Here is a 15,645-nt window from a genome sequence, read left to right as displayed (position 1 = left end):
TTACTAAACAAGTAACGAAACAGAGAAACTAAAAACCAGAAGGACCGTTGAAGAAGGAGAAGAAGAAGATGCGAGAGTGGTTGTTCTGATCCACTTTTCACCAACTTTTATTTAAAACTCCAACCAAATCGGACCATGCGATTACCTTTACCGAATTCAAAAAATAATAAACAAATGCATGTCGGACCCTCCGATTTCATAACACAACACAAAAAAAAACTAACACTTCGAGCAACTCGGATGGTACGATTTCCATCATCCAGAATTTTAGCATCTCTTCCTCCTCAAATCGGACCTACTGATTTGTTGGGCAAAATAGGATGCTCAAACAACTCGCACCATCTGAATTGTTGGACCTGACATTAACAAAAAAGCTGCCCAACATATCTGTATTGCGCTTTTATGACTCCATATCTAGATAACACACACAAAGCCTCCATATCAATAAAAATGAGCCCACTAAAGAGTTCTTTTTCAATTTGGTACCTACACCAAAATTCGAACCCAAATACAGTGTATTAAGAGACACATGATTACCATTTGAATTAAGCCCCAGCTGCCACAAAAATATGTCTTAAATACCGCGCAGGTTTCAGGTAAGAGAAAAAAAAAAGGAAAAAGAACAAGTAAAGAAAATTAAGTACTGTAGAGAAGTAATTTTGAAAGCAAAGTGAAGGCCAATATAGAGAGTGGGCCAAAAGTGTTATCCCAAAAGTTGTAGGCCCAATAATAAAGCCCAATAGAAAGCCCAACAACACAAAAAACACAGTCTCTTCTTAGTTCTGCTGTTACAGTAGCTGTGTTGGGTGGTGCGTGCGTCTGGTATAGTAATCGATCTAGAGTGAGAGATTCAGCGAAGAAGAAGAAGAAGAAGAAGAAGCGAAGATGAACACAGACATCACAGCATCGACGAAGCCAGAGTACCCTGTAATCGATCGCAACCCTCCCTTCACCAAAGTCGTAGGCAACTTCAGCACCCTCGATTATCTCCGATTCTCCACCCTCACCGGCATTTCGGTCACCGTCGGTTACCTCTCCGGTCACCTCTCTTTTTCCCTCTCTATTAGTTATATTTCAATTAAGCAATTCAATTGAATAATAATAATGATGATAAAATTAAAAATTGCCCCCAATTTGGTTGAAATTAGGGATTAAGCCTGGAATCAAGGGACCTTCCATGGTGACTGGGGGACTCATTGGGCTCATGGGCGGGTTCATGTACGCTTACCAGAACTCAGCGGGTAGACTCATGGGTTTCTTCCCCAACGACGATGAGGTAGCTCGCTACAAGAAGAAATAAGCTTTTTTTTTTTACTATTTAATTTTTTTTATTAGTTGTTATTTTCACATTTGGGACCTCTCTATTACTTTTTAACTCTACGGTGCTAGCTCTGAATAATTTGATCTCCCTTTATTGTTGGGATTGCTTGTTTCTTGAGCTGCATTTCCTTTGTGACGAGCTTGTCTTGTTGGAATGATAAATCAATGTCATGTGGATTTTTCTGTGGCTCTGTATGATTGAGGTTCGATTTAGTAATATACCAAGAGAGTTTGTGGTGTGTTTGCAAGTTTGCGGTTTTGTTCTTTCTGGAAAAGAGTTAAGAGTCATAGTCATTCTTTAAACCAGTTCCTTCGTAATGCAATGTTATCTTATCTTTGAGGGATTCTAAGGGAACACTTGTTATACAAGTTAATAGATGGTATAAGGGGGAATTTACTTACTGTTAGCATTGGTCACCATATTTGCTACCAAATTAAACATGAAGTCGTGCTAATCATTAACATGCCATCAGCCTTTCCTGATTGAGATAAAACACTAGGTGCACAGTTAACACTTAGAATGTTCAGAAGATGAGAAATAGGGGATGTGATAACACAAAAACGGTTATTGTTCCCCATATAGAGAAATCTGTAGAGATAAAGAGTGAGTCCAACTCTGGTGCTAATACTTGCAACCAGTTTCTCCATGCGGAAGGTTCTACATTGTCCAACTCTGTGCTCTGCTATTAAATTCTGAATCTAAAACCACCTTGTTTCATGCTGTTTCAAATTGTAGCAGCACTTAGTACATGCTTACGTACTACTTTTATTGCAATGAATATGTGTCATATGTTATGTGCTTGGTGGCTAAGGAGTTAAGGAGATACTGTTTTTTCTTCCCCCAGAGCTTATGTTGTTGTGAATGAAAAAATCTAAATTTGGTAATACACTAATACATAATTTATAAGCTGCTTGGGTTATTCTTCATGGGGTTATTTTTTTATCGTTTTTTCTTCAACCTGCGACTATCCCTGGTAGGAGCAACATGGTCATGTTACTGTATAAATTGGTAGGGAAAAAAAGGAAGCATATGAATGGATTTTATTACTATAGTTGAACATATTTGGATTTTTTTTCTGTACCCAATTCTTATTCTGATGCCGGAATCTTGTATCCAATATTTGTTTGGTGGATATATAGACTTCCATAAGAATAATTGAGTTGGTGAGATAGGTTGATTTTTAGCTATAATAGCTGAATGGCATCAATATCTTTAAACTTCATAGAATACTCTTGTAATAATCAATTTTTGTGTATTATTAAATATTAATTACAAGCCATGTGATCTTGCACAGTTGCTATATCTGGACTAATTACAAAAGCATGGTGAGTTTCATGGGTCATAAATGTAAATCCTAATGCCTAGTTGCCTACACATTGGTTGAATAGTAATCAACTAATCACTTAGTAAAGTGCTATTTATAAACTTTAAAGCTGACAGAGTTAAAGGGTTACCTTTATGTGACATGATATCTAACTTTCATCACCTTGTTTTGGCAAGAATAGAGAATGCGTTCACATTGATTTAGTGAATGACAAAAAGAGTTCATACTACGGGATGAACTCTTTTTATCGTTCATGTTTCTTGATTTGTGGTTATAAGGAGCCTCATTTATGAGCTTTTTGCATAGTTTTGAAGTGGAAAGAGATAAAAATCAGCTACGAGACAAGTGGGAACAAGGGTTATTACTTAATACTAGATTTGCTCCAAGTGAAGGTGACATGAGCTATTTAGAGAGCAAAGGAATTCACACCTCATAATTACGTTTATCGTTATATGGTGAGAGCTTGAATGTGTGGAGACTGGTGACATTTGAATTGCTTTGCGGCCGAAGGATGATGGGATAGGATTGGTATTATAGTACTACACCACACAAAAGTAGAAACAGGGAGATTGATTGGATTTGGAGGGCGTGGATGACCTCAAAAGTAGATAGTTATTTCTTCTTTTCTTTTTTCAAAAAAAGAAAATATAGCATGGAAATGATTGACATAAAAATTATGAATTTAATGGTTTTTTAAACATTTTTGTTATACTAATTAAAAAAAAAAAAGCTGTTGATCGAAGCACAGAATTTTCATGTATAATAAAATGATTCAGTTTCCTTTTTGTTTTGGAAACATCTCAATTTCTCTAAGAAGTGTCAATCTGCCGAAGATCTTGGGTATGTTTGTCTTAAGCTATTCATTGATGGGATAGGATTATCTCATATTTATTTTGATTATGACCAAATATATGATAACAAAAATAAACTCTCAAAATATAGTCTTCTTAAATTTTATTTGGCTTATTTTAAGTATCTTCCTTTAAATGTTTATCTATCTTTTAACAGAATCAAGTTATTCAGTCCAAAACATAAAAATAAAACTAGAAGTCATAACATGGTATACTGATATGAGTGTGACTAAATATATGGTGGCACAGCACAGGATTTTTTTTATTTTAATTAAATAAATATAATAATTACAAAAATGAATCAATGGTGAGGTATTTATGAAAATGCATTTTGGGACACTCAAATGGTGAAGGGTAATCCTAAAATGGCTATATCTTAGATGGTGTGATCCCGTGTTGTGATAGGGTGACGGCGAGTCACATCTTGAGTGCACTCGGGATATGTATAAAAGTTGAAATCGAATACTAAGCATTCGAGATAGGCGCATAACGTGTAAGGAGTCTCAGCACCCGAGATATGAGCAACTCCTTAATTCTCCCCTCAGCATCCGAGATATAGTCAAGGATTTAATTAGGGTGTCAGCACCTGGGATATGAGTATTATGGTTTAGATGTCTCTGCATCCAAGATATATTGAAGAATAAGTCTATTTATAGAGCTCATCCTAATACCTCCCCCCACACAATTCACAAACCAATATTTTCTTTCTCTTCTTTCCGTTTTGTTCTGATGGAGAATAATCAATTCTTCTTTGTTGTGGTTTATCCCAATGGGATAGTAAGAGATGGTAATGAAGGAATGGTTTTCGAGTCTGATAAGACTATGATGTTGCGCACAAATCAGGTTGATCATCCTGAACAATATGGGGGAGTAGGTACGAAGGAGGTTGGGTGGGTTGCGTATAGATTTTTGCACGTTCTTTCGAACGGTGGATTTACCAATCGGTTATCTCGGATGCTGAGACTCCATCCACGACGATTACTCATATTTCGGGTGCTGAGACCTCCTACACGTTATGCGCCTATCTCAGATGCTCAATATCCGATTTCAATCCTTTTACATACTCCGGGTACACCCAGGATGTGATTCGCCATCACCCTATCACAATATGAGGTCACAATATCTGAGATATGACCATTTTAGGATTATTCCCTCGGCGTTCGAAATGTGTCTCAAGATGCATTTTTATAAATACTTCACTGTTATTCATTTTTGTAATTACTATATTTATTTAATTTAAATAAAAAAATCCCACAGCATTACATGTATTGAGATCAGAGAACAGTTATATATTTTTTTATTTTGCTTTTTTAGCAGCCAAATAATGGTGTGAAATTTGAAATTTCATAATCTTAACATGAATATCCTACTTATAGTCATATTTTTTTCTTGGCAGTGAAAATACACGAAGTTAATTCGATTAAATAATGTTTTTTGAACATTGAACTTAGTATATTATTTAGGCTTTTAGTTTATTATTTTGAGATACAAAAATGTTATTCGTACGTTAAAATAAAAAAAGGTTAATCGTTTTAGATCTTGGTGCATTTAACATTGTAACATGTAAACTCTTCATTTTATTATTATTATTATTATTATTATTATTATTATTATTATATTAAATGAAATACTTAGATGTTAACTTGTTAACAAATAACAATTTTGTAAGTATAGAGATCATAAAATAGTAGGGAAAAAAATCTAAACCATTAAACTTTATATCTGTCACAACGATAACCGTAATATTTTTTATTAGGATTAATCTCTACATACAAGTGTTTTGCGCTTACAAGCTTTATAAGTATGAAGAAAACGAAACCCCATAAACGTGTTGTTTATGTTACGGGCCTCTTTAACAAATTTTTAAATCAATCCAAATTAATTAACGCGTGAATATATAACTTTTATTTTTCAAAAAATTTCGTTTCCTTTTTCGAAATTTTTACCAAATTTGTTCGATCTCTTTCGTGCATTCTCTCTTTGCCTTTGATCTCCTTCTGTATTTTTAGATTTTCATGGTTTCTGAAATCAAGCTTTAAAATTATTTTAAAGATAATGAAATTTTAGAAATACACCCAAACGATTACAAAAATACACCCAAAAGATTATAGAAATACACCCAAATGATTACAGAAATACACCCAAACAGTTACAGAAATAAACCAAACGATTACAGAAATACACTCAAAGGATTACAGAAATACACCCAAAAGATTTAATAAATACACCCAATATCAGGGGGGAAACAGTATATTTCTTCTTGAAATCTTTTAATGTTTTGCTGGTTAAGGATGAGGCACATGGCAGAGACAATCTAGAAAAAAACCTAGAAGAACAGTAGAATAGTATCTTGAATAATGTTTTTTTGTTTTTTTTTTTGTGATTTTTTATGGAGATTTGTATCTTTTCTTGATTTTTTCTACTCTTCGTAGAATCGTAGTTTGTTTCAAATGTCGCTTGAATCTTGACGGTTTGCGTTTTGATTGATGAAGAAGAGGAAGAGTGTGGCATAATGAACGTGTTGTAAGGCGCGTGCGTTAAACGCTCAATTTAAAAAAGTGATGCGCGTGTTTTTTTTTATTTTATTTGGGTCCACTTGTATAATTTGTAAGCCAAATATGCTTGTATATGTAGCAGGCATCTTTTTATTATTACTATTATTTTGCGAGTGATAAAGCTAGATAGATCATGCATAGATATCATCATTGTTACTCTAAATTGGATGAGATGAGTGCAATGATAGGATGGTAGAAAAAGGAACTTATTATACTTTTCTGGTACACGCATTACATAAGCAATTAAGCATACTCACTTTACTTATCTCAATCTTGTCCCTCTTTATTTTAAAGTGAGCCATTTATATTTCTATCTTCTGCACTTTCCTGGTTGTCCCGAAAGAGGAAAAAATGGCTAAGTGGGGTGACGAAATATTGTGAGACCTTCTCACGTGTTGCTAGACCTGTTGACAAACTTTGTATATTTACAAAATATGATATAATTAATAAATTAGAAATCAAATTAAATTTGTAAGGATTTAACTGTTTAAGACTTAAGTTTGATTTTCGTTATTGATACAAAGTCAATTTTAATTTGTTAAATATTTAGATATATATAATTTTGGGAGATGATGAATATTGAACCTATTTAAATGCTTTTAAAAAATGCATAATTATGACTATATGAATAAAATTGAGTTTATAACTCAATTAATTAAACAAATATTGTGCATTAAGAGATTAACCGCTTTTAATTAGTAGAATATAATTATGATTAGAGTAAACTATTAAAATAATACTAAAAAATTTACGTTGTTGCTGACCAAAAAGGAAACTCGTAAAAAGATTTAAAAATGTTCGGTAGGTCGGGTACCGGACGTTCGGGATGATCCTTGGGTGGATAGCTGGGGCGTGATCTGGAATGGGTCGTGAGGGTGAGATGGGGAACCGACGTTCCGAGTTCTCGAAAAAGAGGGGGGTGCCACCTGCAATGACACTCCGACGCTCAAGTTAGTCGAATGTGCAGGCGAAAAGGGGGTAAGCCAGTGTATGACGTACCTTGGGGGAAGGGCTGGTCCTTCCCCATTTATATCGTGTCAGAGGTGGGCCCTACAAGGCCAAGCCCACTTTCCTCGAAGCTTCCTCACAGCTGTAGTGGAGAGCTGCTAAGGACGCGTGTCCGGGTCGCGCAGCGAGCGGTACGTGCCCGACCGCTTGGGTCGGGTCATCCGATGGTCGGGTCGACCCGCGAGAAGAGGTCAGGAGTGCTAGTGCTAGTCTTTCCAGTTTATTGTACCTTGCCTCTGCTCCTTGTAGCGCCCTACTCACGAAGTAGATTGGCTGTTGAGCCTTTCCTTCTTCTCGCACTAAGACTGTCGTGAGTGCTCCCTCCGTTATGGCTAAGTATAGGTAAAGTGGTTCTTCGACCCTGGACTTTCCGAGTACGGGGGGTGCCGCTAGGATCTCCTTGAAGTGTTTGAACGCTTCCTCACATGCGGGAGTCCACTCGAATGCTATCCCTTTTCTCATCAAATTGAAAAAGGGTAGAGCTTTTGCCGCCGATTCCCCGAGGAAGCGAGATAATGCAGTGAGCCGCCCCGTTAGCCTCTGGACGTCTTTGATACAGCCTGGGCTCTTCATTTGTAGTATTGCCTGACATTTTTTGGGGTTAGCTTCTACCGCCCTTTGGGTGATCATGAAACCCAGAAATTTCCCGGCCTCCATGGCGAAGGCACATTTGAGTGGATTGAGCCTCATGCCGTTTTTTCGGAGGGACGCGAATATATTTCCCAAATCTCCCAGGAGATCATCTGGCCAGGTGGTCTTTGCGAGAATGTCGTCCACATAGACCTTCACCATCTTCCCTATGAGATCGTCGAATATCTTATTTATCAATCTCTGATATGTAACTCCCGCATTTTTCAAGCCAAAGGGCATCACCGTGTAACAATAGATTCCTTTTGGGGTTATGAATGCTGTTTTGTCCTCGTCAGGCCGGTGCATCGGTATCTGATTGTAGCCGGAATAGGCGTCCATGAAGCTAAGGTACCGGTATCCCACCGCCGCGTCGACGAGCGCGTCAATGTTGGGAAGGGGGTAGCTGTCCTTGGGACACGCCTTGTTAAGATCCGAGTAATCCACGCACATTCTCCATTTCCCGTTGTGTTTTTTCACCAGGACTATATTCGACAACCAGGTCGAGTAGTCTAGTTCTCGGATAAAACCTGCTTCTAGGAGGCTGGCCGTTTGCCTGGCCACCTCCTCTGCCCTTTCTTGCGACATCTTCCTCCTCCTTTGAGCCACTGGCCGGGCTTCAGGCTTGACGGCCAGGTGGTGTGACATAAGATGTGGATCTATGCCTGGCATGTCGGCCGGCGTCCAGGCGAACAGATCGCCGTTGGCTCTGATCATCTCTACCAAAGGTTCTTTCAATTCATGTGGGAGGTTTCTGTTAATGAATGTGAATTTTTCCTCTGTGTCCCCAACTCTGAACTTCTCTAGGTCCCCCTCTGGTTCAGGTCTGGAGTTATCGTCGATTCGGGCGTCCAGGTCGGCGAGAAACACTCCTGACGCTTCTTTGGATTTTTTCCTCATGGAGAGACTGGCATTGTCGCAAGTGACCGCCGTTTCTAATTCTCCTTTTACGGACCCTACAGATCCGTTGTCCGTGACAAACTTCATGATGAGTAGCTTTGTGCTGATCATTGCGCCGACCTCGTTGATGGTCTTCCTCCCTAAGATGATGTTGTAAGCCGTGGAGTCTCGTAGAACTACGAACTCAGCCATAACCGATCTCCGTCCTTGTTCACCTCCTAGGGAAACCGGTAGGGAAATTATGCCATCTGGCTTGATGAAGTGATCGCCTAGCCCGACGACGCCGTGTTAGTGAGTCGTTAGGTCGGCGTCTCGTAGCCCCAACGCGTTAAAAACGTTTCGAAACATAATGTTCGAGTCTGCTCCTGTATCTATAAGAATCCGTTTGACGAGGTCGGTTCCCACCCGGGCCGTAATGACCATGGGGGGATTTTTCGGGATCTCGTCGAACCATTGATCTTCTGGTCCGAAGGAAATGGACGGGGCCCTTTTAGAACTTTGTGAGGGTGAAGAGGAGATCGCTAGGACTTTCGTGTCTTTTTTGTGTGTTGATCTTGATTTTGGTGCTATGTTCTTCACAGTCACTACGTTTACTATGGTAAGACCCTGGTCCTCGTCCCTTGGTTCTTGCCACCGCTTCGCTGTTCGGGACTTGTCTTCCCTATCTTGGTCACGACCTCGTCTCCTTGGTTCCCTGATGAGATGGGAGAATTCAGCCAGTTTCCCATCTCTAATTGCTTGTTCAAGCGCATCTTTTAGGTTGAAATAGTCCTGCGTCTTATGTCTGTAGCCTTTATGGTAATCGCAGTACAGGCTTTTGTTACCGCTAGTCCGATCCTTCAGTGGACTGGGCTTCGACAAGATTCCCTTCTCAGCTATCTGTTGGTAGACTTCCATAATGGGGAGAGTGAGGGGTGTATAGTTTGTGAACTTCCCTACACAGGGTACCGGTCTAGGTGTTCTGCTCGGGCTGCCATCTCTGGCGTGCTCCTTCTGTCGTTCTCCGTTGCCGTGTTGCCTGGGCTGAGTGTAGAAGGGTTGCCGCTTGTTGGCGGCCACAGCTCGGCTGACCTCCTCGTCGTTAATGTATTCGCGTGCCACCGTTTGGATCTCTTGCATCGTCTAGACTGGCCTAGTGGTGAGATGCTTTCTGAAATCCTCGTTGAAAAGTCCATTGGTCAGGCACAGGCTCACCACCGAATCCGTTAACCCCTCTATTTCCAAACATTCGTCATTGAAGCGATCTAGGTATTTTCTGGTTGTCTCGTTGGCTTTCCGAGTGACGCCAAGTAGATTGATCGGGTGTTTTGCCTTCGCGATTCTAGTGGTGAATTGTGCTAAGAAGGCGCGACTGATGGATGACTGGGAGGCTATTGAACCACCGTATCGCAGGGCCTGCTAGGATGACTGGGAAGGCGCGACACCTTACCTTATCTCCCACTCCCTCTAGGTTCATTCGGGCCTCGAAGGCTGTGAGGTGTTCCTTTGGGTCTTGTGTCCCGTCAAACCTCATGTCCGTTGGTTTGTCAAAGTGCTTTGGCAACCGGACCTCGAGGATAGAATGGTGGAATGGGGTGGCGCCCATGATGACGGGTCGTCGCGTTCTCTCGGACCTCTCTTCTCCGTTTTCACGGTCTCATCTCATGACACACGCTCGCTTGCCCCGAGCGTAGATGATTGTATCGTTTCGTCTCCTAGGGCACTCCCGGTCCTCCCGACTGCTTTCCGATTCCAATCCCGAGACGGGAGTGAGTCGAGAGCGATTACTTCAGTGGGAGGCTCTGCCTCGACTTTTGGGGGATTGGGAGTAGTCAGGGTCGGAGGCCTCTTGGTGACGTTCTTCATCCGCTAATTGGCGTTCCAGGTTCTGCACCCTATGGCGCAACTCTTGCATTATCCTGGCGCTATCGCTACCCATTCCCCCGAAGGGGCGTCTTTCACGGACTCTTTGTTGTGGCTCGGTTCGTCGTGGAGGGGATCTTAACCGCTCCCGGGGGTAGGCGACGAAGGCGGCCCCCTCAAGACCTCCCGGGCGGCCTTGGTCCCCTGGACCTGGCATGATCTCCATTCAGTCTCGTCGTTCCCCACAGACGGCGCCAATGTTCGGTAGGTCGGGTACCGGACGTTCGGGATGATCCTTGGGTGGATAGCTGGGGCGTGATCTGGAATGGGTCGTGAGGATGAGATGGGAAACCGACGTTCCAAGCTCTCGAAAAAGAGGGGGGTGCCACCTACAATAACACTCCGACACTCAAGTCAGTCGAATGTGCAGGCGAAAAGGGGATAAGGCAGTGTATGACGTACCTTGGGGGAAGGGCTGGTCCTTCTCCATTTATATCGTGTCAAAGGTGGGCCTTACAAGGCCAAGCCCACTTTCCTCGAAGCTTCCTCACAGTTGTAGTGGAGAGCTGCTAAGGACGCGTGTCCGAGTCGTGCAGCAAGCGGTACGTACCCGACCGCTCGGGTCGGGTCATCCGAGGGTCGGGTCGACCCGGGAGAGGCCTTGGTCAGGCCGTAACAAAAAATATGACAAAATAAAAGAATTAGATATTAAATATATATTTTAAAATATATTTAAAGATAAAATTTTGTTATAAATTTTTATAATTATTATTAAAAAAAATAAGATTTTTTTTATGTTTAAAATTTGATAATTTTATGTTAAGTAAATTTTTTATTGTGAATAACTACAATTTTTTAAGAAAAATAAATTTTCTAAAGACCAAATATACTGAATTAGTAGTTCTTTACCATGACTATATTTTTTGTCCAATTTTTAAATTATTCAAAGTCTGTTTTATTAATAATATTTAAAAAAAATTTGTCAATAGCAACATTTTTTGAATACTAAATTAATAATTAATCTTATATAATTAGAAAGAAATAAAAAACTTCACGCCAATTGTGAACGGTAAAAATTAGGCTAATTTTTTTTGATATTGGAGGAGTGTGTGAGTTGTGTTTGGTTATGGTGTATATAGGTGTTAGACACAGATGTGGGACAGAGAGAAATCGGACCGTCCGAATTCTTTGTTAAAAAATTCATTGACCACAAATCGGACTGTCCGATTAGTTTTTGTTTTTTTCTTTTTTATTTAAAATCAAATCGGACCGTCCGTTTACACCTTTTGTTTTTTTTTTTTTTAAAAAACTGAAAACGGACCATGCGTTTTCAATTTTTGTTTTTTTTTTTATTTTTCCTTTTAATGAAAACGGACCCTCCGTTTTTAGGTTTTTTTTTTTTTTTTTTTAAAAATCAAATCGGACCCTCCGAGTTTTATTAAAAAAATTTTTTTTTTTTAGATCTCCTCTAATCGGACTGTCCGAATTCTTTGCTCTAAATCGCTCGGTCCGATTTCAGTTTCTTGGTACCATACACAGGGAAAGCACCCCTATTCTCCATAATGCTGTATCACCCCACATCTCCCACCATATTAAAAATAAAAAGCGTAAAAATTACCATAGAAAGATGGAGATAACATAATAAAAGCCACTCAAGAATAGTTAATTATAAGTTTTTAGAAATAATCTTTAAGTGATTTCTGAATTAAATATACTCCCTTATATATTTATTTGTTTATTTTTATCATTGAGTTAATACATTCCATGGATGTGATCAGTTGGTATGGTTGGTTGGAACTTGGAACCGGTGCGATCACGACAAATCATTTAGGATCATCTTTGGATAATTTAATCTTAGATATAAGAAATATATCAAATAATTTCTACTAAACAAAATTTTGATTTTATGTTAAATTTATTATGGTTATATATGTCACATAATACATTCTCTAACAATAAAATAAAAATATTTAAATTTCAAATTACTGATAGCTAATCAATTTTTTAGTGAAGACATCAAGAGTAGCCATTTGACCTCTTACAAATTTAAAATTCCACATTTCTGTTTATTCAATTATATGTTGTCCTATTATAAGATAAGATTATAATTTGTCAATAACTCAATATTATTTATTTTGTCTACCTCATATGACGCTCTAGCTGACGCATCTGGACCTATATTTGTGACGTGCGATCATTTTTATTTTTAATTCTCCACTAAGCAGTGACCCACTTCTATATTTTAACCTTCAATTTAGAATTTTGAAACTTTAAAACACTAAACCTAAGCCAGATGGTTATATAATATTTTGGAATTCAAAACTGGCATTTTTTAAATAAGAAAATTTATGCATATAAGACTAATAATATATATCCTATTTACGGATATCTAATTTGATTGGATATAATTGTTTATTTGATAGGATAAAATATAGATAAAATTTATTGTGAATTTAAGATATATTCTATCTTATTTTAACTGCAGTCTTAATATATTATATAATATATATTTAAAAATTATATATATGATAAAAAATTATATTAAATTTATAATTCTTTCTTATAAAAATTTAAAATAACCATTAAATTAATTATTTAAATTACTTAATTAATATATTTGTAATTTAAAGAATAATATTGTAAAAATTTAAATTAAAAAAAGGTGACAAAATATTTATTTTTATTTAAATTATTTTGATTTTATTAAGAATTTTATGATTTATAATTTTATGTTAAATTTTTTAAAAATTTTATTGTTTTCAGTTTTAATTTAAATTTAATTTTTTATATTTTATTTTATTAATTAATATATATAAATTATAGAATAATTAAATTTTATATTTACTTAAAAATATTGTATTTTTCTATGAATAAGATTGGATAAAATAGAATTGAGAATTTTAGAATGTAAGTAGAGTTAAAATTAAAAGATTTTTAATTCATAAATAAAATTAAATTAAATTTTTAAAAAAATAATATATAAATAAAATTAAAATAAAATCCAAATTTTATTCTATTTTATTCTATCTTAATATTGATGTGCAAAAATCTTACTTCAATTTTGAGGTTACATTCGATGAAAATATCTCAACACAGGACTATTTAATCATTAAATCATGAATTAAAAAATAGAAATAATATAAAAACAGATAACATATTCAGGTTAGATATTATTAGTGGCAACAATAATAAACAGAAAAATAAAGAAACATATACATATATCTGAAATAATTAATGTGGAGGAGCAAGTTTGGTACGATATTTAGGTTAAAAAATTTAGATATAAAAGTGAGATGAGTAATATATTTTAATATTATAATTTTTTGTATTTTTTAAAATGGTAGAATGTATATAAATCGGATTTTTTGATTTGTGTTTAAAAATTTTAAAAATTTACAGTAATGATTTGTATACCAAAAAATTAAACGATCCGATTTTTATATTTTTTATAAATTAAACGGTCTAATTTTAGTTTTTTGACACTATAATTATATAAAATATCGATATACTTTATAACGTAGTTATTATACTATTCTCTTTTTTATATCTAAATTAAAAAATACGAGATTTATCCAAATAAATAAAAATAAAATAGCCGTTGCCATAATATATATGTGACTCAAAATAATTATTTCTCGTCATTCTTGTAAACTTAATTTTTAAAATGTTGAAAAATTTAAGTAATATACAATACCTAATCTTTTTACGTCCTATAAAGCATAATAATAATTTTTATTAAATTAAAAAATAAAATTTACTAATAATTATTTTAACATATATTTTTAAAATTCTTAGTTAAATTCTCAACTTTTTTTTTGGTCCGGAACTTTTTTTCTTATTTTATTTATTTATTTAATTATTATAAATAACATTCTAACCTGTTGGGCACGGTGAGTGGTGATAATTTGATGATGATGGTCAGTGGGCCATAGCTTGCTCTTTCTTGGAAGCATAAAAGAAAGAACCCAGATTCTTCTTTTTGGAGTTTGGATACATCCTTACCAACCCTGTTTTTATTTTTGGATATTGGGGAATTATATTGATTTAGCTTATAATTTTTTAATTGTTATAATTTAATTTTTTAAATTTAGAAAAATATATTAATATAATTTTTTTATATTTTTTGTCGTTAGAGTTTAAGCTGTTAGTGACGTGATTCAAATTTTGTCATATTTGATATATTAAAATGATGTTATACGTATTTTAGCGTTAAAGAAGGTCTTAAATGATGTCGTTTGAGGATTAATTGTTCAAAAAAAAGGGGTATAATATTTTAGTATTGTTTAAACCTTCAAACATCATCGTTTAGTGCCTTTTAGTGTCAAAATACGTACAGTGTCGTTTTAATATATCCAGCATCACGACAATATTTGAGTCACGTTACTAACCACATTGAGTTCAGAGCGACAAAAAATACATGAGGAGTATATTGATGCACTTTTTTAAATTTGGGAGACCAAAATGTAGCAATTGAGAAGTTAAAGACGGAAACAATGTAATTCATTAATCTCATGGACTAAAATTAGGCTTAACTCATAATTACTAATAATATAATCAATTTAAATTGGTCGAACAGTTAACTCACTCGTATATCAATTTATTGACCAATAATAAAATTTTTAAATAAAACTTAAATTTACAATAAATTAATTCTTAATCTCCTATTAAACTAAAAAATATCATAAAAAGTAAAAAAACATTTGTTAATAATATTTCAACATTATTCTGATCAATTGTCTTATAATATACAAAATTACAAATTTAATTTTAATATACTTATGTAAGTTTCGGAGTTTAGCATCATATAATCTAATTAAACAGAATCATTTATGTAGTATATATATGTTGTGTGTGTGTGTGTTTTTTTTTTAATTCAAATTTATTTTCCACTAAATAAGTGCTAGACTCTACTTGAATTGAACTTACATTTTATTGATAATAAATAAAAGTGAACTTAGTATTATTTTAAATATAATTATTTATGCATGTAATATTTTTCAATTAAACAAAAATATAATAAAAATAAAGTAGTAATATTTAATTAAACAAAAAAAGGGGTACAGTTTTGTGAAGGGTCATGTTCACTTTTAAAACAATTAAAATTGAAATATTCATACAAAAAAAAATCACTTTTAATTTCTTAAAAAATAACCAAAGGCTATAATGACCAAAATTCTTGTATAAAAGCAAAGCGATGCCACACGTTGGTATTTGACA

The 15,645-nt window shown here is 35.5% G+C and overlaps 1 protein-coding gene across 1 annotated transcript; it reads left to right on the top strand.

Annotated features, from left to right (window-relative positions):
- The first annotated feature begins 810 nt into the window (after positions 1 to 810).
- Positions 811 to 1,497, top strand: LOC130976240 (NADH-ubiquinone oxidoreductase 20.9 kDa subunit). Its single transcript, XM_057901044.1, has 2 exons — positions 811 to 1,039; positions 1,149 to 1,497. Exons 1-2 carry the CDS (start codon positions 886 to 888, stop codon positions 1,298 to 1,300), a joined length of 306 nt encoding a protein of 101 aa, XP_057757027.1. The 5' UTR covers positions 811 to 885; the 3' UTR covers positions 1,301 to 1,497.
- The last annotated feature ends 14,148 nt before the right edge of the window (positions 1,498 to 15,645 follow it).

This window comes from Arachis stenosperma, chromosome 4 (assembly GCF_014773155.1).
Source record: "Arachis stenosperma cultivar V10309 chromosome 4, arast.V10309.gnm1.PFL2, whole genome shotgun sequence".
Classification (NCBI taxonomy): Eukaryota; Viridiplantae; Streptophyta; class Magnoliopsida; order Fabales; family Fabaceae; genus Arachis; species Arachis stenosperma.
This window is presented reverse-complemented; position numbering and strand designations above follow the sequence as displayed.